A 21,311-nucleotide genomic window follows, 5' to 3' on the forward strand; every position below is an offset into this window, starting at 1 on the left:
TCAGCATTAGTCCTTCCAATGAATATTCAGAGTTGATTTCCTTTAGGATTGACTGGTTTGATCTCCTTGCAGTCCAAGGGACTCTCAAGAGTCTTCTCTCCAACACAACAATTTGAAAGAATCAGTTCTTTGGCGCTCAGCCTTCTTTATGATCCAACTCTCACATCCATACACAACTACTGGAAAAACCATAGCTTTGACTAGATGGACTTTTGTCAGCAAAGTGATGTCTGCTTTTTTATTACACTGTCTAGATTTGCCATAGCTTTTCTATCAAGGAGCAAGTGTCTTTTAATTTCCTGGCTGCAGTCACCATCCGCGGTGATTCTAAAGCCCAAGAAAATAAAATCTGCTACCGTTTCCACTTTTTCCCGTATATTTGCCATGAAGTGATGGGACTGGATGCCACGATCTTAGTTTTTTGAATGTTGCGTTTTAAGCCAGATTTTTCAATCTCCTCTTTTATCCCTAGTATTATTAATTTTACTGTTTGGTCTGATATTAACATAGTGACACCAGTAAATTAACTATACTTCAAAAAATATAGTGATACCAACTCTCTTTTGGCTAACATTTTCCTGGGGTCTTCCCTGGTGGTCCAGTAGCTACTTCATGCTCCCAATGCAGGAGGTTTGGGTTCAATCCCTGTTCAGGGAATTAGAGTCCACGTGTTGCAAACAAGAGTTTGCACGCTATAACTAAAAGATCTCAAAAGCTGCATTAAAGATTTCAATTGCTACAATGAAGATCAAAGATTCCACATGCCACAACCAAGACCCAGCAAAACCAAATGAATAAATAAATAAAAATATTAAAAAAAAAACTCCCTGGTATGTCATTTTCCCCACCCACTATCTGCTTTTAATGTATCTGTGCCATTATGTTTAGGTTTCTCTGTTGGAAGCAGTATATTGCTGGACTTTTGAAATTGCATTCTGAAAGTTACAGTGTCTTAATTGGTGAATTGAATGTTTACATTTATTGTTTTTTATATATTTTAATCATTTTAGTCAAAGTTTCTATGCAATTTAGTGGAAGAAGTTTTTACTGTGCCAACTCAGGCTTCCATGATGCCAGAAGTCCTCTGAAAACATAATTTTAATGTGTTTGAAATAATTTTTTATGCTTTTATCACTTAATATTCTAGGTATTTCCAAGTTGTTATACTGTCTTTCATAATTACTATTAATATTTTAAAAGTGATATAGAGTGGTATATAGGATGGTAGTTAACAGGACATGTTTTAGATCAAAACCAACCTGTCTCTGAGCTCTTTGAGCTCTTCCTTCAGTAGGTGGTTCGAAGAGAGGAATTTAGTAGTTTGCCTGGTACACAGGTGCTCAACAAATGGAAGTTGCTATTTTGACTACTACTATGATTATCACCTGGAGAAGGAAATGGCAACCCACTCCAGTACTCTTGCCTGGAAAATCCCATGGACAGAGAAGCCTGGTAGGTTATAGTCCATGGAGTCACAAAGAGTGAGACATGACTGAGTGACTTCATTTTCTTTCTTTCTTTCTTTCTTTCTTATCATTATCACCATCATCATCACATGGTATTCCAAATTTCATTATCACTCACTTTCCTATTAATGATGATTTGCCTTTCAGATCAGTTAATTTTAAATATTAGGCACATGGTAGTAAATTTTCATGGCACAAGGGCATACTTGAAAAGACCCAGAACTTGAAACATGTGGCAGGGGATGGGGGAAAATGAGGAATTGGCAGGGTGAAAGCAGGGGCTGAGGCTCAGAAGTGGGGACAGGGGGAATCCAGGGTAGCCAAAGAGCAGCTCTGAGTCCTGAGCACTGTGTGGGAAGGGAGCCAGAGGGAATCCTCACCTGTCACACTTGGCCTAGCACTGCCCATAAAGTTAAGGACCATAGTAATTCCAGCACTGACAAACAAAATTCAAATGAAGAGTTTGGTAATCAGTTTTTTACATAAAACTTCCCTACTTGTCCAGGTTAGCAGTTATGAGAATTCAAGTTCACAGGACAGCTCCAAAATCAATGTCCTTTGAAGTATATGGTTATTTATATTCTGTAAATGTTAAGGTAACACTAGAGGAAAAAATTATTCATTCAATCCTCTAAATCAGTACTGCACATCGAACTTTATATAATAATGGAAATGTGCTAGGTGTGCTGTACAATATAATAGAAACTAGACATTTATGGCTAATGAGAACTTGAACTGTGGCTAGTGCAAATGAAGAACCGATTATTTAGTTTTATTTGACTTTAATCATTTAAATTTAAAAAATCACATATAGCTACCATGTTAGAAAGTACAATTTTAAACAAATTTTTGAATATGTGTGTATATATATATGCCTATGTGTATATATGTATATATACTATACCCATGTGTGCATATATATACACACACACATATACACAATATAGATATCTGTATATAAATATACACACACAGTATGTCCAAATAAGTCAGAGAGGATTAGTTCTTCAAAAAATTTTTTATCTGGAAGAAGATATCAAAATTTTATTTCATATTTGTAATAATGTCTTAATATTTAAAGATCTTAAAGCAGAATTAAGCAAAATCCTCTTGCTAGTATATATTAACCCAGTGATTATGTTGGCAAACTGTGGAGTTGCTGCTGCCATGAGAAAAGCTTATTTACCTGTTTCCCAGACATTTTTGTTATCACTATTATTGACTGTGTAGTCAGTTTAAAGAAACAGAAGTAATTTCACATTTTTGGCTTCTAAAACTGGTTCCACTGAATTCTACTAACAGAGAAATAACTCAAATCTCTGCCCACATCTCATTAGAAAATTTCTGTCAGATATGGAGAACTGCTGATAACTGTTACATGTAAAGCTTTTAGATTTACTGATTTTGGTCCTTCTGCTTTCACAAGAGTTATGTGTGTTTTCTAGTAAGAAGTGCAAAGTAGAGTAGTAATCCCATCTAAACCACAAGGCCTTGTAATAAGGAGCATCTAGGTTTGATCCCTGGATGGGGAAGATCCCCTGGAGAAGGGAAAGGCTACCCACTCCAGTATTCTGGCCTAGAGAATTCCATGGACTGTATAGTCCATGAGGTCCGCAAAGAGTCAGACATGACTGAGTGACTAATTTTCTCTTTCACTTTCAAGGATTCCAAACTTTAGTCCATTTACTTAAGTGCCCTCCACAAGTTACAAGTACATTACAGGAATGGAAGGGAAGAAGTAAAGGATGGGTTTGCTATAGAGTTTTAAGACTTAACATTAGGAAAAACTACTATTTCTACATAAAAAGAAAAAAAGTTAAAAAATCACCATTTACTGTGGGATAGAATTTCATAGATGCAGGTCCATATTTGGACCTGAGTTAAAAATACTTCATTTCTGACGTAGACAATTTTTCTCACTATAAAGCAGTTTCTACTTCTCTGATGGTCTTAATGTTTTGATGCAAAGAAAAGTGTCACACTGATTCCGGTAGCTTTCCCTAATATAACCAGTGCCATTTACAAGGTGGCTTTTTACAAGAAGACACAGGAAGGGATAAAGGAGACAGGAAAAATTGAAGGGAATAGTTTTGCCTTTTGAATATCTGTAATTAAAAAAATATATGCTGTGTAATTACAGTAATAAAAATAATTTCTTACACCTTTCTGGTGATTAATGAACATATTTTATCTCAAGATTTTACCATACTCCTTAAAACTAAGGATTAAATCCCCAGGAAGCATCTTGACCTCATTTGACAAAATGTTGATAAATAAGAACACACATTAGTCCCTGAACTTTGACTATCTCCTTGTCCAAGCCTAATTGGCTATTTAACTTTGATGAAAAACAGGCCTGTGAGGAAATGAGAAGTATCAGTTAGGCTTCTAGCCTCTCACTTTTAAGTGCAGATTTTTTTAAATCCTATCATTCGAAGGTATGTTTTTGAAATAACTGCCTCAAGTTGAGGAATGTCTGTTTAAAAAAAAAGAAAACTGGATCAACAGGAAAAAATTAACAGACTTGTAACTTAGGAAACAGATGAAATTCCTCCCTAATAAAATAGCATATCTGGTTTTATCAAACAGTGTGGATACAATCATTTTGGCCTTACATGAGAAGTAATTTATTTTTGCTGTAAGCTATGTATGCATGCTTGTGTACGTCCTCAGTCATGTCTGACTCTTTGCAACTCTATGGACTGGAGACCACCAGGCTCCTCCATCCATGGGATTCTCCAGGCAAGAATACTAGAGTGGGTTGCCATATCCTTCTCTAGTGGATCTTCCTGAACAGGGATCTAACCCACATCTCTTGCATCTTCTGCACTGTAAGCAGATTCTTCACCCACTGAGCCACCTGGGAAGCCCAAGCTATGTATAACCAAGACCTAAACAAACATTTCTCCAAAGAAGACATATAGACAGCCAACAAACACATGAAAAGATGCTCAACATTGCTCATTATTAGAGAAATGCAAATCAAAACTATGAGATATCACTTCACACTTGTTAGAATGGCCATCACCAAAAATATGCAAACAATAAATTCTGGAGAGGATGTGGAAAAAAGGGAACCCTCTTGCACTACTGGTGGGAATGTAAATTGATACAACCACATTGGACAACAGCATGCAGATTTCTTAAACAAACTAGGAATAAAACTACCATGTGACCCAGCAATCTCACTACTGGCCATAAACCCTGAGAAAACCATAATTCAAAAAGATACACGTCCGCTATCATTTACTGCAGTACTATTTACAATAGACAGGATATGGAAGCAACTTAGATGTCCATCAATAGACGAATGGATAAAAAAGCTGCGATACATATATACAATGGAATATTACTCATCCATACAAAGGAATGAATGTGAGTCAGTCGAACTGAGGTAGATGAACCTAGAGCCTGTATACAGAGTGAAGTAATTCAGAGAAAAACAAATATTATATATTAACACATATATATGGAATCTAGAAAAATGGTACTGGTGAACCTATTTGCATGGCAGGAATAGACACACAGATGTAGAGGATGGACTTGTCAACACAGCAGGGGAAAGAGTGTGGGATGAATTGAGAGAGTAGCATTGACTTATATACACTATAGTGTGCAAATTAGATAGGTAGTGGGAAGCTGCTATATAACTCAGGGAGCCCAGCCTGGTGCTCTGTGACAACCTAGAGGGGTGGGACTGGGGAGTGAGAGGGAAGACTTAGAGGGGAGAGAGGACCTAGAGGGGTGGTATGTCGGGGTGAGAGGGAGGCTCCTGAGGAAAGGGAGATACACACACACACACACACACACACACACTTATGGCTGAATAAAACTACCATGTGACCCAGCAATCTCACTGTTTGTTAGCAGAAACCAGTGCAACTTTGTAAAGCAATTATCTTCCAGTTTAAAAAAATTTTTAATACAAAGTAAAATAAAATCTGTATATATCAACTGTTAGTGTCCTTATCTATAGGTATGAATCAGTCAGTCAGTCAGTCAGTTCAGTTGCTCAGTCGTGTCCAACTCTTTGCGACCCTATGAATCGCAGCACGCCAGGCCTCCCTGTCCATCACCATCTCCTGGAGTTCACTCAAACTCACGTCCATCGAGTCGGTGATGCCATCCTGACATCTCATCCTCTGTCATCCCCTTCTCCTCCTGCCCTTAATCCTTCCCAGCATCAGAGTCTTTTCCAATGAGTCAACTCTTCACATGAGGTATGAATGCACTCCCCATAAACGTACCTGTGGAGGAGTTCCCAATTTTATTTCAAACATTTAAGTAACAAGGCAAACATCTCCAATGTTTTCTTCTGATCGATGGAAATAAATGGGCAACCATACTATCTTTCATGAGGAATCCTCCAGACAGACTAGAATGGCTCTCATCAAAAATTAAAGGCACCAGAGATATAGTCTAGGCAGAATTTCAAATCTCTGTATCTGTATCACTTTGAGTATGTTTAGTGTTCAGAAAGTTCTTATGTCTTCAATTTTTTAAAATGATTTTTTGTCTTCTTGTTTGGTGTACTTTTAAGGTCCTTCTAGGAGAATCTTCCTTTAAAATATCAAGTGCTCAAATATGGTCCTCCTCTGAACCTCTTTGGGCCCTTGAGTTCAATTCTTTGTTGTTGCTTCAGTATCTTAAATAGGACACTGCTTGCTTTATACTGTTCTCAGTATAAAGTTTACTGTTTGCAGCGAGTTCATTTAAGGTTAAATCAGCAATAATTTAGACACAAATCTGATCTTCTTTTATGTTCCATTTTAATTCTAATATTATGCTAGCATCTGTCCAAGCAGTTAAATCTACTGGTGTTCAATTTTGCCTTTAATTCACACATTCTCTCCCTATATATGATTCCCCTTGTGACAATGGATGGGATATAATCAGCATCCAAAGAATGAACCTATATCATACATATCAAAATCAGGCCCATGTTTGACATATTAATAAGCCACATTTCAGAAGTTTAAATCAGTGCTTGTCTAATATTTCATTAAAAACTCTAGTTTTCATCGTATCAATACCATAGGCATTTTATCATATAGAACAGGCAAGTGATGATTTTAGAGGAAAATGTAGTAAAGTGGCAAAAATCACTTGCTTGAAACTGGATTGTCTTCTGAATCCAGGTTGTGTCAATCACTGAGTTATGTTAAACAAGTTATCTAACATCTCTGTACTTCAATCTGCATGCATGCTAAGTCATTTCAGTCATGTCCGACTCTGTGTGACCGTATTTTCTCTAGCCTGTCAAGTTTCTCTGTCCATGGGATTCTCCAGGCAAGAATACTAGAGTCGGTTGCCATGTTTTCCTCTAGGGGATCTTCCCAACTCAGGGATCCAACCAGCATCGCCTGCATCTCCTACACTGCAGGCGGATTCTTTACCACTGAGCCACCAGGGAAGGCCTGTACTTCAATCTACTCATCTGTAAACTGAGATAATAATAGCATCTACTTTACAGAATTACTGTGAGGATATAATGGATTAAAGGACATAAACTACTTAGAATAGTGACTGGTATGTTGTAAATTTTCAAAAATATTAGTTAATTTTGTAGCTGTTATTTTACAACTCTATTTCCTTGTTAGTTTCTAACTGTTCGAGTTGCATGCACTGGAGATTTCCTTCTTTCCCTCCATCCTTTCTTTCCTCCTTCCCTTGTTCTTTTTTCTATCTTTTCACCTCCACCTTCCCCGCCTTAACCTCCTTCTTCCTTCTCCTCCTCCCTCTTTCTATACCACCTCTTCACCCTTGGAAAAAAATTTTAAATTTACATCCAAAAACTTTGGATAAGTTTGAGTTTACTAGTCACTAAAGATTAATCAAATACAAAAGTGAAGACAAACTATATTATTGTAAGATCTGCACACTAAGCAGATCTCTGGATGAAAGTATCATTTAAGATGTAAATGTTATCAACTGGTGTCATAAAACTAAGGACAGAATAATTTTAGTTGTACCAGTACAGCTAGCAACTTTATCCTCAGGCCATTCTCTTCTCTCTGTCTCTCACTTGATTATTTGTAATGAGAAAGGCAGTAAAAACACAGTATAAATGATTATGTTGCTAAGTGGTTTATCAATAAAACATGGCTTATTCAGACAGAGTGCCACTTACTCTTTTCTTGGAACGGCACACACAGCATGTTATATAATGGTTTGGTATTTCAGTTCAAATAGTCCATAGTTCTTACTATGAGATTCTTTGAAAAAGGATTCAAATAGATAATTGGGTTTTAAAATCACAGAGTTTGGACCATACACTGGCAATACTAATATGAGGTTGCAGAATTGGGTGCAGTGTCGATTCAACTGCCAGCTCTAGAGAGATGAGAAACTTAGTAAATGATAAATATTAGTTGCTGGATTTCTTCAAATCCAGGACCATCAACCATCACGTGTGTGTGTGCTCAGTTGCTCAATCGTGTTTGACTCTTTGCAATGCCATGGACTGTAGCCTGCCAGCTTCCTCTGTCCATGGATTTTCCAGGCAAGAATACTGGAGGGAGTTTCCATTTTCTTCTCCAGAGGGTGCTCCCAATACAGGGATCAAATCCATGTGGATTCTTTACTACCGAGCCACCAAGGAAGGTGTAAGAAGCAACTTAAGAGATTTCAAAATGTAAAAAAAAAAAAAGTCTGTATTTTAGAATCAGTGAAATATGTCATTATTAGCTATTAAGAAACATTTACTGACTATATTTAATATTTTGTAATAACCTATAAGGGAAAAGGATCTAAAAAGGAATATATATATGCCTGTATGTGCATATATATATGAATTACGGTGCCATACACTTGAAACTAACATGATGTTATAAGTCAACTATACCTCAAGAAATGAAATAAAATAAAAAATAAAGCAAGAAAAAACTTATTGAGGGCCTTCTATTGTCTATATTTTGGTATTAAGAACTATTAGTTACATAAAAATACCTAAACAGTTCCTGATCTTGGAGGATTTCAAGCCCAGTTATAAAAGAAAATACACATGTGAAAAATTAAATAATGACATGAATGAACAAACTAAGAGAAACTAAAGAGTCTCTTGATGAGAGTGAAAGAAGAGAGTGAAAAAAGCTGGCTTAATACTCAACATTCAAAAAACTACACATGTAAGAATTAAAGATTTTAAAATTAAAAAAAATAAAAAACTAAAAAAAAAACAACAAAAAAAAACAACAACAAAACTAAGATCATGAGATACCGTCCATCACTTCATGGCAAAGAGATGGGGAAAAAATGAAAAAGGTGACAGACTGTTTTCTTTGGATCCAAAATCACTGTGGGCAGAAAAGCCATGAAATTAAAAGACACTTGCTCCTTGGAAGAAAAGCTATGACAAACCTAGATAGCATATTAAAAGGCAGAAATATCACTTTGCCAATAAAGGTTCATCTAGTCAAAGCTATGTTTTTTTCACTAGTCATACATAGATGTGAGAGCTGGTCCGTAAAGAAAGCTGAGAGCCAAAGAATTAATGTTTTCAAACTGTGGTGCTGGAGAACACTATTGAGAGTCACTTGGACAGTAAGGAGATCAAATCAGTCAATCCTAAGGGAAGTCAGTCCTGAATATTCACTGGAAAGACTGATACTGAAGCTGAAGCTCCAATACCTGGGGCACCTCATGTGAAGAGATGACTCACTGGAAAAGACCCTGATGCTGGGAAAGATTGAGGGCAGGAGGAGAAGGAGGAGAAAGAGGATGAGATGGTTGGATAGCATCATTGACTCAATGGACATGAGTTTGAGCAAACTCCAGGAAATAGTGAAGCACAGGGAAGCCTGGCGTGCTGCAGTCCATGGGGTTGCAAAGAGTCAGACATGACTGAGCAACTGAACAACAATAACAACAATGAATTAACTAATAATATGAAAAACTCATACAAAGTACATTACAAAAGCATGTAAGTACGGTTGAAGTTTAATTTCCTAAAAGTAAGTTTCCCTATCTTAAAAAGTAAAAGCTTTAATTTTGAGGGTTAGTCAGAAAATACAGAATCAAAGTATATTTATGTTCCAAATGCCATAGGATTATGGGAGTTTGTATGTGTGTGTCTGATGTTTAAATTAATATTGAACACTAGAAATCTTCAAGTATTGCTGGCCACATACTAATTACAGATACTGATCCTTACATATAGCTCTACTCAACATGTAATAAATACTACAGTAAGAAACAAAGGTAAGAAATTGTAAGACTTTAGCTCAGAAAATTCCAAATGAATTGTTCAGTAGTTCATGTTTAATCTTCAGTTTCCCTATACTCTCTCACAAACTAATTAGGAAAAGAGATCAATAAAAACATCTTGCCCACACAGGAGGCAGCTACTTTATATAACATTCAACATAATCATTGCTTACAATAAGCATAGACTTAAACATTTACCAAGAAAGTTGAAAGGTACAAAGTGCATCATCAAAATTTTATTAGGAAATATAAGTGAGAGTGGGTAAACTTCTTTGTAATCAGTGAAAATTACTTATTACCAAATTATATATTTTTTTACCAAATGCTAATAAAATATTGTTTGGAGTTGAAATGCAATACATTATTTCTAAAAGAATACAATTTGACATCCCAGGAACAGTGATGTCACAAGCCATTCAATATCATTTTAAAACAGATTAAATTAAAAACTGTATCTATTTAGAATTACGCAGTTCTGTACAGCTGGCACAGATTTACTTTGTGTTTTTTCAAAAAAAGTAATACTTGTTTTAAATGAAGAGCTTATGAATGGCAAGAATTTAAATTATCCTAATAAGTGCCAACACGAGTAAGACAAAGTGTCCCAAAAAAGAGTCAGAGGTTACTATTAAACTAAAGAAATAGACCACATTGTACAACAGATACAATGCTGGCACTCCATATCCCTAGATTTTTCCCTGTATACATAAACCATAGATATAGAGGGTCCACTCTACCCTGCTGTTTAATATAAGGGACTTGAGAACATGTGAAAGGTCCTAGAATAACCCCTTCCCCAGTCTCCTAGGATGCAGAATTCAAAGGATATTTTCTGTAATTCCTGTGTATATAAGTCCTTGAACCAACTGAGGAGGAATCATGAAGAAATAAGAATTTGTCCTTTTCCAATCTAATCTAATAGAAAAAGCTATGGCAAAACCAATACAATACTGTAAAGTAATTAACCTCCAATTAAAATAAATAAATTTATATTTTAAAAAATAAATCAAATATCAGTAAATAGTAAAATATAGTCAGCATTATAACAGAGTTGGGCTTCCCAGGTGGCATTAATGGTAAAGAACCCACCTGCCAATGAAGGAGACGAAGAGACATAAATTCAATCCCTGGGTCAGAAAGATCCCCTGGGAAAGGGCATGGCAACCCACTCCAGTATTCTTGCCAAGAGAATCATATGCACAGAGGAGCCTGGCTGGTTATAGTCCATAGAGTCGCAAAGAGTCAAACATAACTGAAGTGACTTAGTACACATGCATGACACAGTTATAAGCAAAATGTGACAATACATATCAATTCTGTTGCTGATATCTCAGAAAGCTTTATAGAAGATTTTTACTTAAGAATGAATGGCAGCTTGAAGAATGAGTAAGAATTTAACAGTTGAATTTGAGAGAATATGCATTCCAAACTAAGGGAAAAGCATGGAAAAAGAGAAAAAGTCAGGGAATGTTTAGGGAATTGTGGGATGTGCTGCCCATCTGTGACCATCAGGAGGCAGAGGTAATGGGAGACAAGAAAGAAGCTGATAAACTGCAAGATTTGAAAGCGCCATTAAATCCACTCCAAAAAGCTGGCCATTAGAAGAAAGTCTTAGGCTACAAAAGTTTTGAGCAATCACACTTTGTGCCTTAGGAAGATTAACTGTGAGATGGACTGGATGAGAAATAGACTGGAGGTAAACCAGTTAGGAACCTATTGCAAGCACCTTAGCAAGAGGTACTGGAAAGAAAGGGTTCAAGGGCGAAAAACTTTCTGAGGGAGAAAATGATGGGATTAAATGTCAACCAGCCGGGTGGGTGAATCTGATGTTTGCAGCCTGAGTAACCCAGAGGATAGGCAGAGAGAATATATAATCAATGAAATGACAAACAGCCTTGACAATGAACTGTATATTATTAAGGGAGAAGAAAAGTAAAGTAAATGTCGCTCAGTCGTGTCCGACTCTTTGCTACCCCAGTGACTACAGCCTACCAGGTTCCTCCATCCATGGGATTTTCCAGGCAACAATACTGGAGTGGGTTGCCATTTCCTTCTCCAGAAGATCTTCCCAACCCAGGGATCAAACCCAGGTCTCCCACGTTGTAAGAAAAGGCAGTGGTAAATTTTGGAGTATTCAGGTTTTACAGGATCTTGCTGTCTGAGGACAAGGCTAGCATAGAAGAGTATTCAAGATGAATTCCAGCCCTGTTTCACCTGGCTGCCCATAGAATAGCTGTTTCAGAACTTATTCCATTAGCCTACTCATCTATTCAACAAATATTTAGGTAGTGCTTCCAGTGTGTGCAGGAACTGTATTAGATAACTGGGGTGAATCAGTAAACAAAACAGAAAACCATTCTTACCTTCAAGGAAACTGCATTTCAGCACAAACAATCAGACAATAAATAACATACATAAATAAATGAAGTATATCATGTGTTAGAACTGAAAAAAAATACAGTGGGAGAAAAAAAGAGATAAGAAAGATGAGAAGTGATGATTGTGTGGCAGGAGTAGGGGAATAATCTGCATTGAGAGATATCACAAGTCACAGACTCTGAACCACAGTGCAGAGTTTATCTAAGGATGCTACTGGGACACTGCTCACTACCCTTCCCTGTTTCCTCCTGATGAGCACAGGAGAGATTCAGTAAGTTTCTATACAGTTCTGACTTCTTACCACCATGAATCAGCTAACTGTTTATGTTTTCCTCCTGGCACTTGTGGCTCAGTTCAGTTCAGTTGCTCAGTTGTGTCCAACTCTTTGCGTCCCCATGAATCTCAGCACGCCAGGCCTCCCTGTCTATCACCGACTCCCGAAGTTCACTCAGACTCATATCCATTGAGTCAGTGATGCCATCCAGCCATCTCATCCTCTGTCATCCCCTTCTCCTCCTGCTCTCAATCCCTCCCAGCATCAGAGTCTTTTCCAATGAGTCAACTCTTCGCATGAGGTGGCCAAAGTACTGGAGCTTCAGCTTTAGCATCAGTCCTTCCAAAGAAATCCCAGGGCTGATCTCCTTCAGAATGGACTGGTTGGATCTCCCTGCAGTCCAAGGGACTCTCAAGAGTCTTCTCCAACACCACAGTTCAAAAGCATCAGTTCTTTGGCACTCAGCTTTCTTCATAGTCCAACTCTCACATCCATACATGACCACTGGGAAAACCATAGCTTTGACTAGACGGATTTTAGTTGGCAAAGTAATGTCTCTGCTTTTCAATATGCTATCTAGGTTGGTCATAACTTTTCTTCCAAGGAGTAACCGTCTTTTAATTTCATGGCTGCAGTCACCATCTGCAGTGATTTTGGAGCCCCACAAAATAAAGTCTGACACTGTTTCCACTGTTTCCCCATCTATTTCCCATGAAGGGATGGGACCGGATGCCATAATCTTCGTTTACTGAATGTTGAGCTTTAAGCCAACTTTTTCACTCTCCTCTTTCACTTTCATCAAGAAGCTTTTTAGTTCCTCTTTACTTTCTGCCATAAGGGTGGTGTCATCTGCATATCTGAGGTGATTGATATTTCTCCTGGCAATCTTGATTCCAGCTTGTGTTTCTTCCAGTCCAGCGTTTCTCATGATGGACTCTGCATATAAGTTAAATAAGCAGGGTGACAACATACAGCCTTGATGTACTCCTTTTCCTATTTGGAACCACTTGTGGCTAGGTTTAGCTAAAAGCTGAATCTCTAAATTTCTAGTCTTCTTCTAAACTGTGTGTGGATCCTCATAACATTTTTTTTTGTATCTGTTTTCATCTTATTTTCTGAAAATCATTTCCCTATTGTTTTCATTTCTTCACATACTTTTATCTTATTGAATTTTTATTTTTGCAATTTTGGCCTTTTTTATTACCAAAATGAGTGGTTTTAATTAAGGTTAAACCTGCTAAAATAATACCTTTAAATAGTTACTATATACATAACCTCAGAGAGGTTATGTAACCAAGCAGGACTCTACGGGGCCTTTGCAGACAGACCACTGCATGTCCTACTCCTGCCTCTTGTGTGTGTGTGTGTGTGTGTGTGTGTGTGTGTGTGTGTTAGTTGCTCAGTCGGGTCTGACTCTTTGTGACTCCGTGGACTGTAGCCCACCAGGCTTCTCTGTGCATGGAATTCTCCAGGCAAGAATACTGGAGTGGGTTGCCATTTCCTTCTCCAGAGGATCTTCCCAACCCAGGGATTGAACGTGGGTCTCCTGCACTACAGGTAGACACTTTACCATTTGAGCTACTAGGGAAGCCTATGCATGCCTGCCTGTTACTTGTAGAAAAATTTTAGCCTCCCAGGCCTTCCCCAAGTGCCAAAGCATAAATTTAATCAGAGAAGAAAATGCAGAAACAAAGGAAAACAGTCAAGCAAGACAAAATTATAATAGTTTAGCTATTAAACAAATTAAAGGACCTTGAGTTCCTCCTCAAGAGCTTCAGGTAATATCGTGAGCCATAGCCTTTGAGCTACTTTGCAGATATTGAAACCCCCACCAGGTAGAAGTTAACTGTATGCTGCCACAAGCATCTTGACTCCAGACTGGTTGGAACCAGAAGGTTGATGATACTGACTTCTTATTGCCTTACCATCAACCAATCAGAAGAAGGTCCACGAACTGATCACACACCCTGCAACCTTCTCCCTCATCCTGTCTTTAAAAACCTTTTCCTAAAAATCACTGGGGAGTTCAGGTCTCTTGAGCACCAGCTACCTGGACTCCTTCCTTGGTGCCTTGTGATAAACATTGTACTTCCCTTCACCACAAGATGCTGTCCATTGACTGATTTTACTGTACACAGGTGGGCAGATCCAAGTTTGGTTTGATAACACATTTGCGTTCTGTACCAGTCACAGACACTTTGGGTACTTACATGAAATTCACACAGCCTGTACCAGCAGGTGGAGCAATCCAGACGAAGCTGAGGTTGGTTGTGGGCAGATGACTCACATGAGAAGCCACCACACTGCACATAAACTGGTTACCAAATTGGTGGTCAGACATGATACCTGACAAACAGAAAGGAAAGGGTGTTGTTAGAAAAACAACAAAACAAAGTCCTTTATATGATGGCATAACAATATTTTCTGGTTCTTTTATGTTAATATTCAACATGCTATCTGGCTTCCCTATAAGTTGTGTGGTTTTCTATTTTCTATTGTCAGAAGGAAATTAATCATTTAAAACATTATTGTTAAGAAGCAATCTACTAAACTACTTGTTATAATATTTCCTTAATTTTGATTTTGTTGATTGGTCTTTACCCATCACCAAAGACCACTAGAACCACACCTGCAGTGAAACAAGGTTGGACTTATTGGAAGTGTTTGCAGCAAGTCATCAAATACTGCTGAGAATCTGGAGGTATCTCAGTAGGAGGATGTTAGCAGGAGCTTGTTAAAATATTTGGGTTTGTATTAGATTATTTCCTGATTATAGTACTAAAAGTCCTGCACCCTGGGAACCCCCTCAGTCTTGTTGGGGAGGTTCCAGGGAAAGGTGGTTTTGATTCCAGTCTTGGTATTATTAGAAATTAGGAGCAATTTTATCACTGAGTATCTTCATTTTTTATCTATGAGACATGAGGAACAGAGAAGAGCTAAAGTTGAGGTTAATAACAGCAGCAGCAATCACATTAGCATGGAGAGGGAATGTTCATCATGCTTTTGGCTTGTACTGTGTTCTTGCTTTTGTCTGTGTTCAGGCATGATTAAAAAGTGGTCTTGTTCTTGTCTTAAACCACATCAACTCTGTCTCAGAGTAGATAACCTATGAAACCGCTCTTTTTCAACACGAGATCATCATGACATAGCTGAGTACCAGGTCAGCTCCCAGCTGAATTATCAGGAGATGCTTTTTCCCCTTTATAATAAGATGTTCTTCTCATGTTTACCTCAGATATAAAATATGAATAGGTAACTCAACACTAAGAAAATGAACTTGATTTTTAAAAACAGGCAAAAAAGTTATACAGATGGCAGGTAGGCATATGAAAAGATGTTCAATATCATATGTCATTAGAGAATTACAAATTAAAACAATGAAATGCCACTACACACCTAATATTTGACCAAAGTCCAAAATAATGACAGTCCTAAATGCTGGAGCAACATGAATTCTTATTCATTGCCAGTGAGAATACAAAATGGTATAGCTACTTTGGAAGATAGTTTGGCATTTTCTTACAAATATAGACATACTCTTAACCATATAATCCAGAAATCACACTCCTTGGTATTCAAATACACTGGAAATTTATGTCCACTCAGAAACCTGCACATGGATGTATATAGCAGTTTTATTCATAACTGTCAAAACTGGGAAGCAACCAAGACATCCTTTAGTAAGTGAATGGGTAAATAAAGTGTGGTACATACAAACAATGGAATATTATTCAGAGCTGAAAGGAAATGAGCTATCAAGCCCTGAAAAAGCATGAATAAGTGTTGTGCTGTCCTGTGCTGTGCTAAGTCACTTCATTGTGTCCAACTCTTTGCAACCCTATGGACTACAACCCTCCAGGCTCCTCTATCCACAGGATTCTCCAGGCAAGAATACTGAAGTGCATTGCCAGGCCCTTCTCAAATTGAAAAGTTCATATTATTAAATGAAAGAAGCCAGTATGAACTACATGCTGTATGATTCCAACCACGTGACATTTTGGGAAAGGCAAAATTACAGAGACTGTGGTTGCTAGGGGTTGGGAGGGAAGATGGGAGATATGAATAAGCAGAGCACAGAGAAATTTAGGCCAGTGAAACTATTCTATATACTAATACAATGGTGAATACACGACACCAAAAATGAAACCTAGTGTAAAGTATGGACTTTGAGTGACAGTGATGGGTCAGTGCAGGTTGATCTGTTATAACAAAGATACCACTGAGGTGTAAGACATCCAGAAGGTTGGAGGAGGGTGGTGTATGGAAAATCTATGTACCTTTTACTCAATTTTCCTGTGACCTAAAACTTCTCTAAAAATAAAGTATGTTAATAAAAAACATTGCCATGAGTGGATAGTTAAAAATTTAATAAAATTGGCTTTGTGAACTTGGGTAAACAGCTTCTCTCTGAGACAGTTTTCTAGTCTATAAAATTAAAGCACCATGTCCACTCCATCCTAAAGTTATTTGGAGAATTAAATTACCCAATACATATGGAAGCATCTGGTACAGTACTTCCATGTTTGAACAGGTGCCTTACCTACATGCCATCACAACAGTCCATACATCACTCCATCATACTCTTGACCACCTCTACAGAGAGTCTATCAGGGAGTATGTCTTCAGTCTTTGTATTTCAAGCAACTATCACAATGTATGACACACTTCAGATACTCAAGAAATATTTTCTAAATAAATATAAAACAAATAACTATAAAAATAAAAGATAATATAAATTATACACATATGTTATAGCAACTAATGAAACAGAATCTTCTAGAATAGCAAGTTGTTCAGAATAGGTCATACTGGCCAAAAAATTGAAGAACAAGTATATATTTTGACATATCCTAATAATGCTCTTTTTTCTCATTCAAATATATACATATATAAATGTAAATTTATATACAAATTTAAGCTGTATCTTGCAACAAAAGGATGAAAGTCACCAAGTCAGAGAAACCACAAGGTTAGAGAAGATGACAGACTTCCAGGGAAATCATTGAGTGCCGAAGGAGACTCAGTAGCTGTGACTAAGGAATTGCCATGCCTCTCTGGTCAGGCATAAAGCAGGGACCCAGTGTATGGGAAATGACACATCTGCAGGAGTCAGCCTGGCCAGAAAGGAAAAGCAAAAGTTACAGCCGCAATTATGTGGGAAGGGAAATGAATCAAACAAAATAAGGTTTCAGGGTCTCAGAACCTTGGTAACAGGATTCATATTCAAATACCTCCTCACTCCTCAAAGCTCCTCTGAGAAAGTGAGTCAATGTCTAGACTGCATATTATTTGAAAGAGTTTTATAAGGTAGATATAGAATTGCAATTGCCTCATGCCCTGCCGTGGGTAAATACTCTATAGGATAACATTCTTGCAATCCAACCGTCCAGCACAGCAGTTCTCCAACTTGGCTACACAGCAGCATCACCTAAAGAGATAGAATAAATACCAGTTCCCAGACATTCTGAGTGAGTCAGCAAAGAAAACAATATTTACAGAATCCCTGTGTTGCATCAAATGTTGGGTTAGACCATATTTAGGTACACAGAAGAAATACAGGACATTGTCCCGACCTTGAAATGACTTCAGCTGAGAAGAGAGAACTGCAATAAGCCAACATTCTAAATAAAAACAACTGGAAAATAAGCAAGCACTAACTGGGTAATATTTGTGAAAAATACAAAAGAGAAGAGAAAGAGTGATTAATGTGGACAACTATAAGGACAACTAATGCTTCTTGAGCACTTACTATGGCCTGATACTATTCTAAGCACTTCATGAACTTGTTTAAGGCTTTTGAACAATCCTATGCAGTAAGAGCTGTTATTTTCTCCATTTTACCCATTAGTAAAATAAGATAATGGAGGTAAAAATTCACCTATAGTTTATATAGCAATGGCAGTACAGCCTAGATGCAAACCAGCACCCTTGCTGCACAGTCAGAAATGACTGTTAACAACAAGGTCCTATTGCAGAGCATGGGGAACTGTATTCAATATCTTATAGTAAATCATGATAGAAAAAGTAAAAAAGAAATGGCTCTGTTGAAGAGTTGAGTTTTGAGGGAAAAGCTAAGATTTCCCACATTTGTTCATGCACATGAGGCAGTGGAGCATAAGCACAAGACTGTCCCCTTAGCTCTGTTGCCCGCTGCTGCATGACCTTGGTCAGGGTGCTCCCTCTCAAGCTTCAGTTCCAACGACCATAAACTGCTGGTCCATGATCACTAAGACTCCTTTCAGTTCCTTAGCTCTCTGAGTACAATTTAAATGAACAGAAGAAAAATAGGAGGACAGCTCACAAAGGCAGATATAACGGGCAGAGGTAGGCACATAATGAGATCCAGGAGAAGGAGAGGAGTCAATGTCAGCTTCCAGTGTTCTGTGAAACATAATTTACTGCATCCACCATAGTGATCTTTTAAATGGCTTTCATGTCATGAAAGACATGCACCATATAAGTAATAAATGTGATTTGGAAGCCTACTCTTGGGTAACTTTAATTTGAATTTGATAATGAATTTAAAGGTATGATGGTGTTTTCCCCTGCTGCATGCTGGATAATAGGATATATATATTGAATTTTAAAATTACTTGAAAAAGAGAAAATCAGATATATGATAAAAGAATTTAATTATACTGTGAATCTCAGGGAGGTATATACACATAAAATACATATGTGTATAATGTAGTTACAGTCAATGTTTTATTTTCATTGTTGTGGCTATGTGCAAACTTTCATACAAAATTGTTTTCTGTGGAATTCTTTCACAAGAGAATTGGACCATGAGAGAAAGAAAGCACTTCAGGAAGTATGGCTTTCTTGGTCTAACTTTGGACAAAAAAATAAAGTATATCTTTCAAACTGTGAGTCTCTGTGAGATTGATAACTGTCTTGACAGATTTTAAAACACTGATAATACAGATATATTTTCCTTATCATGTATACACATGTGAAAAATAGGAATATTCACAATCTAGTTATGATTTCTGTATCAAGAAATAATATAACTTGATAAAACAACTATTCATTTGACAAAGCATGAATGTTTTTAATTCGTTAAGTTCTTCAAACCACTGCATATCAAGTTTAAAAATATCTAGCACTTGTTTTCTTGAAGTTGTGGCTAAAGGATAGAAATCCATATAAGAATTTCCTTTATCCACATTATACTTCTGCAAGATTAGGCTTACAATGTCTTTAATTGTTCTCAAGATGCTTCCATGATACCTTTTAAGACAGTGATACACATTTCTATGCCTTCCAGGATGTCATTTTTCCTTGACATGTCTTCAGTTATTTTAAGTTTATGACTAAACCTTGTATGAACTCCATTTTCCCTCAGGAATACTCTTCTATGCTTTTAATGTGCATACCTTGGGTCTTCAGAGCTTTAACTAGAATTTCTATCATTCCTCCATCTTGAAAATAAAATGTACATATCCTTATAAAAATGTAGGCTATTTACTTCCAAGAAATACTCTGAAGACTTTATTACCAAAAAATAACCAAGGTAGTAGGAAAATTACACATTCATGTTGGGTATATTTTATAGATTAAAGATGTGGATTACTCCAATCTGTTCAGTCTGTTATTTGCCATGGTTATTGTTCAAGTGGGTAGAAGCATGTCCTGGCTTTTTGTGGAATTCAAGAAATAAAGCATCTGGGGATGGGATATCATGAAATAAAGGGAAAGTACATTAAGATTAGAGATTTTTGACTTGTGATAAATGTAACCTTCATATATAAAAATGATAAAATTTTAAAATAAGTATTTTACTGTTTAAAAAAGACTTTCAGAAAGTATGGTAGAATATTTGTCAGGAAGTTCAGTAAATATGTTAACCTTTGTCTATATAAAAAGTGTAAGAAAAAACATATATTTAAGATGCTTCGTTTCCTTTTATTTTCATCATTTGCTCTTTGTTTAAAAGGGCTATCTAATCAACACCACACTATAAAGCAATTATCCTCCATAATAAATACAATTTAAAAAGAAAAAAAGGATATCTAAAAACTTACATCAATTAATAAAAAAGCAGACTCTTCCAAAAATGTAGTCTGGAAAGTTAGTCTTAAATTTTAAGTGAAGAGAGAAAATGAATTATGGAGTTCCTTTATGTCATCCTTTAACCTTTTCATCTGATTCAAATATGAATAAATGTTTACTTATAGCATCTGTCTTGTCTATTATTTGCCTTCTTTGCTAGGTTAACGTACACAAATATCTCAGCAAAGCTAAACATGATTTTATATGCTGAAAAGTAATCACTGAACTTCCTGAAAACATCCTCATTGCAGCTTATCTGTGAAGTACCAGCCTGATGAAAATGGATATGAAAAGAACAGCTTTCAAGTAGTGCTACAAGATAATGAAGAGTATGTGTGCCCACACTCACACTCATGCAGTGGATGTATTTAACTTTTGAAGCACTGATTTGAAGGCAATTCAGTTTCAGATTTAAATCTAGAAGCAAAAAAGTTCTAAAATCTCTAAAAAAAATCATTCTGGAAGTGTATGTTCTATGGGCATATGTTAGAAAATGCATGAGAATCCATGCTCAAAGAATTTATTCTAAGTTAACCTGATTCTTTCCTCACTCAGTACAAAGCTGATAATCCCTGCTGTTGCCCTCCCTCCGCATCCCTCTCCAAGCACTACCATTTATCAAACGCCCTGTCTGTGCAGGTGTTTTACCCATATTATTATCTTACTACTACCGCAGAGGCAGTAGAAGGGAAAGTTTGAGAGCACAGACACTGGAGGCAATCAGCCTTTGTTCCACTACCAAGGAACTGCGGAATCTTAGGCCAGTTACTCAACACTCTGAAAAGAAAAAACAAAACAAAACAAAACAAAACACTCTGTTCCTTACTTTCCTCTCCAGGAAAATGCAGATGATAATATTAGGGTGGCTTGAAGATTAAATGAGCACACACACACACACACACAGTCAGTACTATATGTGTTAGCTGTTATTATCA

At 37.0% G+C, this 21,311-nt stretch overlaps 1 protein-coding gene across 1 annotated transcript in view; it reads right to left on the reverse strand.

The window, feature by feature from the left end:
- The window catches only part of RELN (reelin), a 538,096-nt gene that overhangs the window by 372,265 nt on the left and 144,520 nt on the right, over window positions 1-21,311 (reverse strand). The window contains exon 3 of the mRNA XM_069587839.1: window positions 14,535-14,670. Within this exon, the coding sequence (XP_069443940.1) occupies window positions 14,535-14,670 (136 nt within the window). The remainder of the gene's footprint in view (window positions 1-14,534; window positions 14,671-21,311) is intronic.

Source organism: Ovis canadensis, chromosome 4 (genome assembly GCF_042477335.2).
Source record: "Ovis canadensis isolate MfBH-ARS-UI-01 breed Bighorn chromosome 4, ARS-UI_OviCan_v2, whole genome shotgun sequence".
In the NCBI taxonomy this organism is placed as follows: domain Eukaryota; kingdom Metazoa; phylum Chordata; class Mammalia; order Artiodactyla; family Bovidae; genus Ovis; species Ovis canadensis.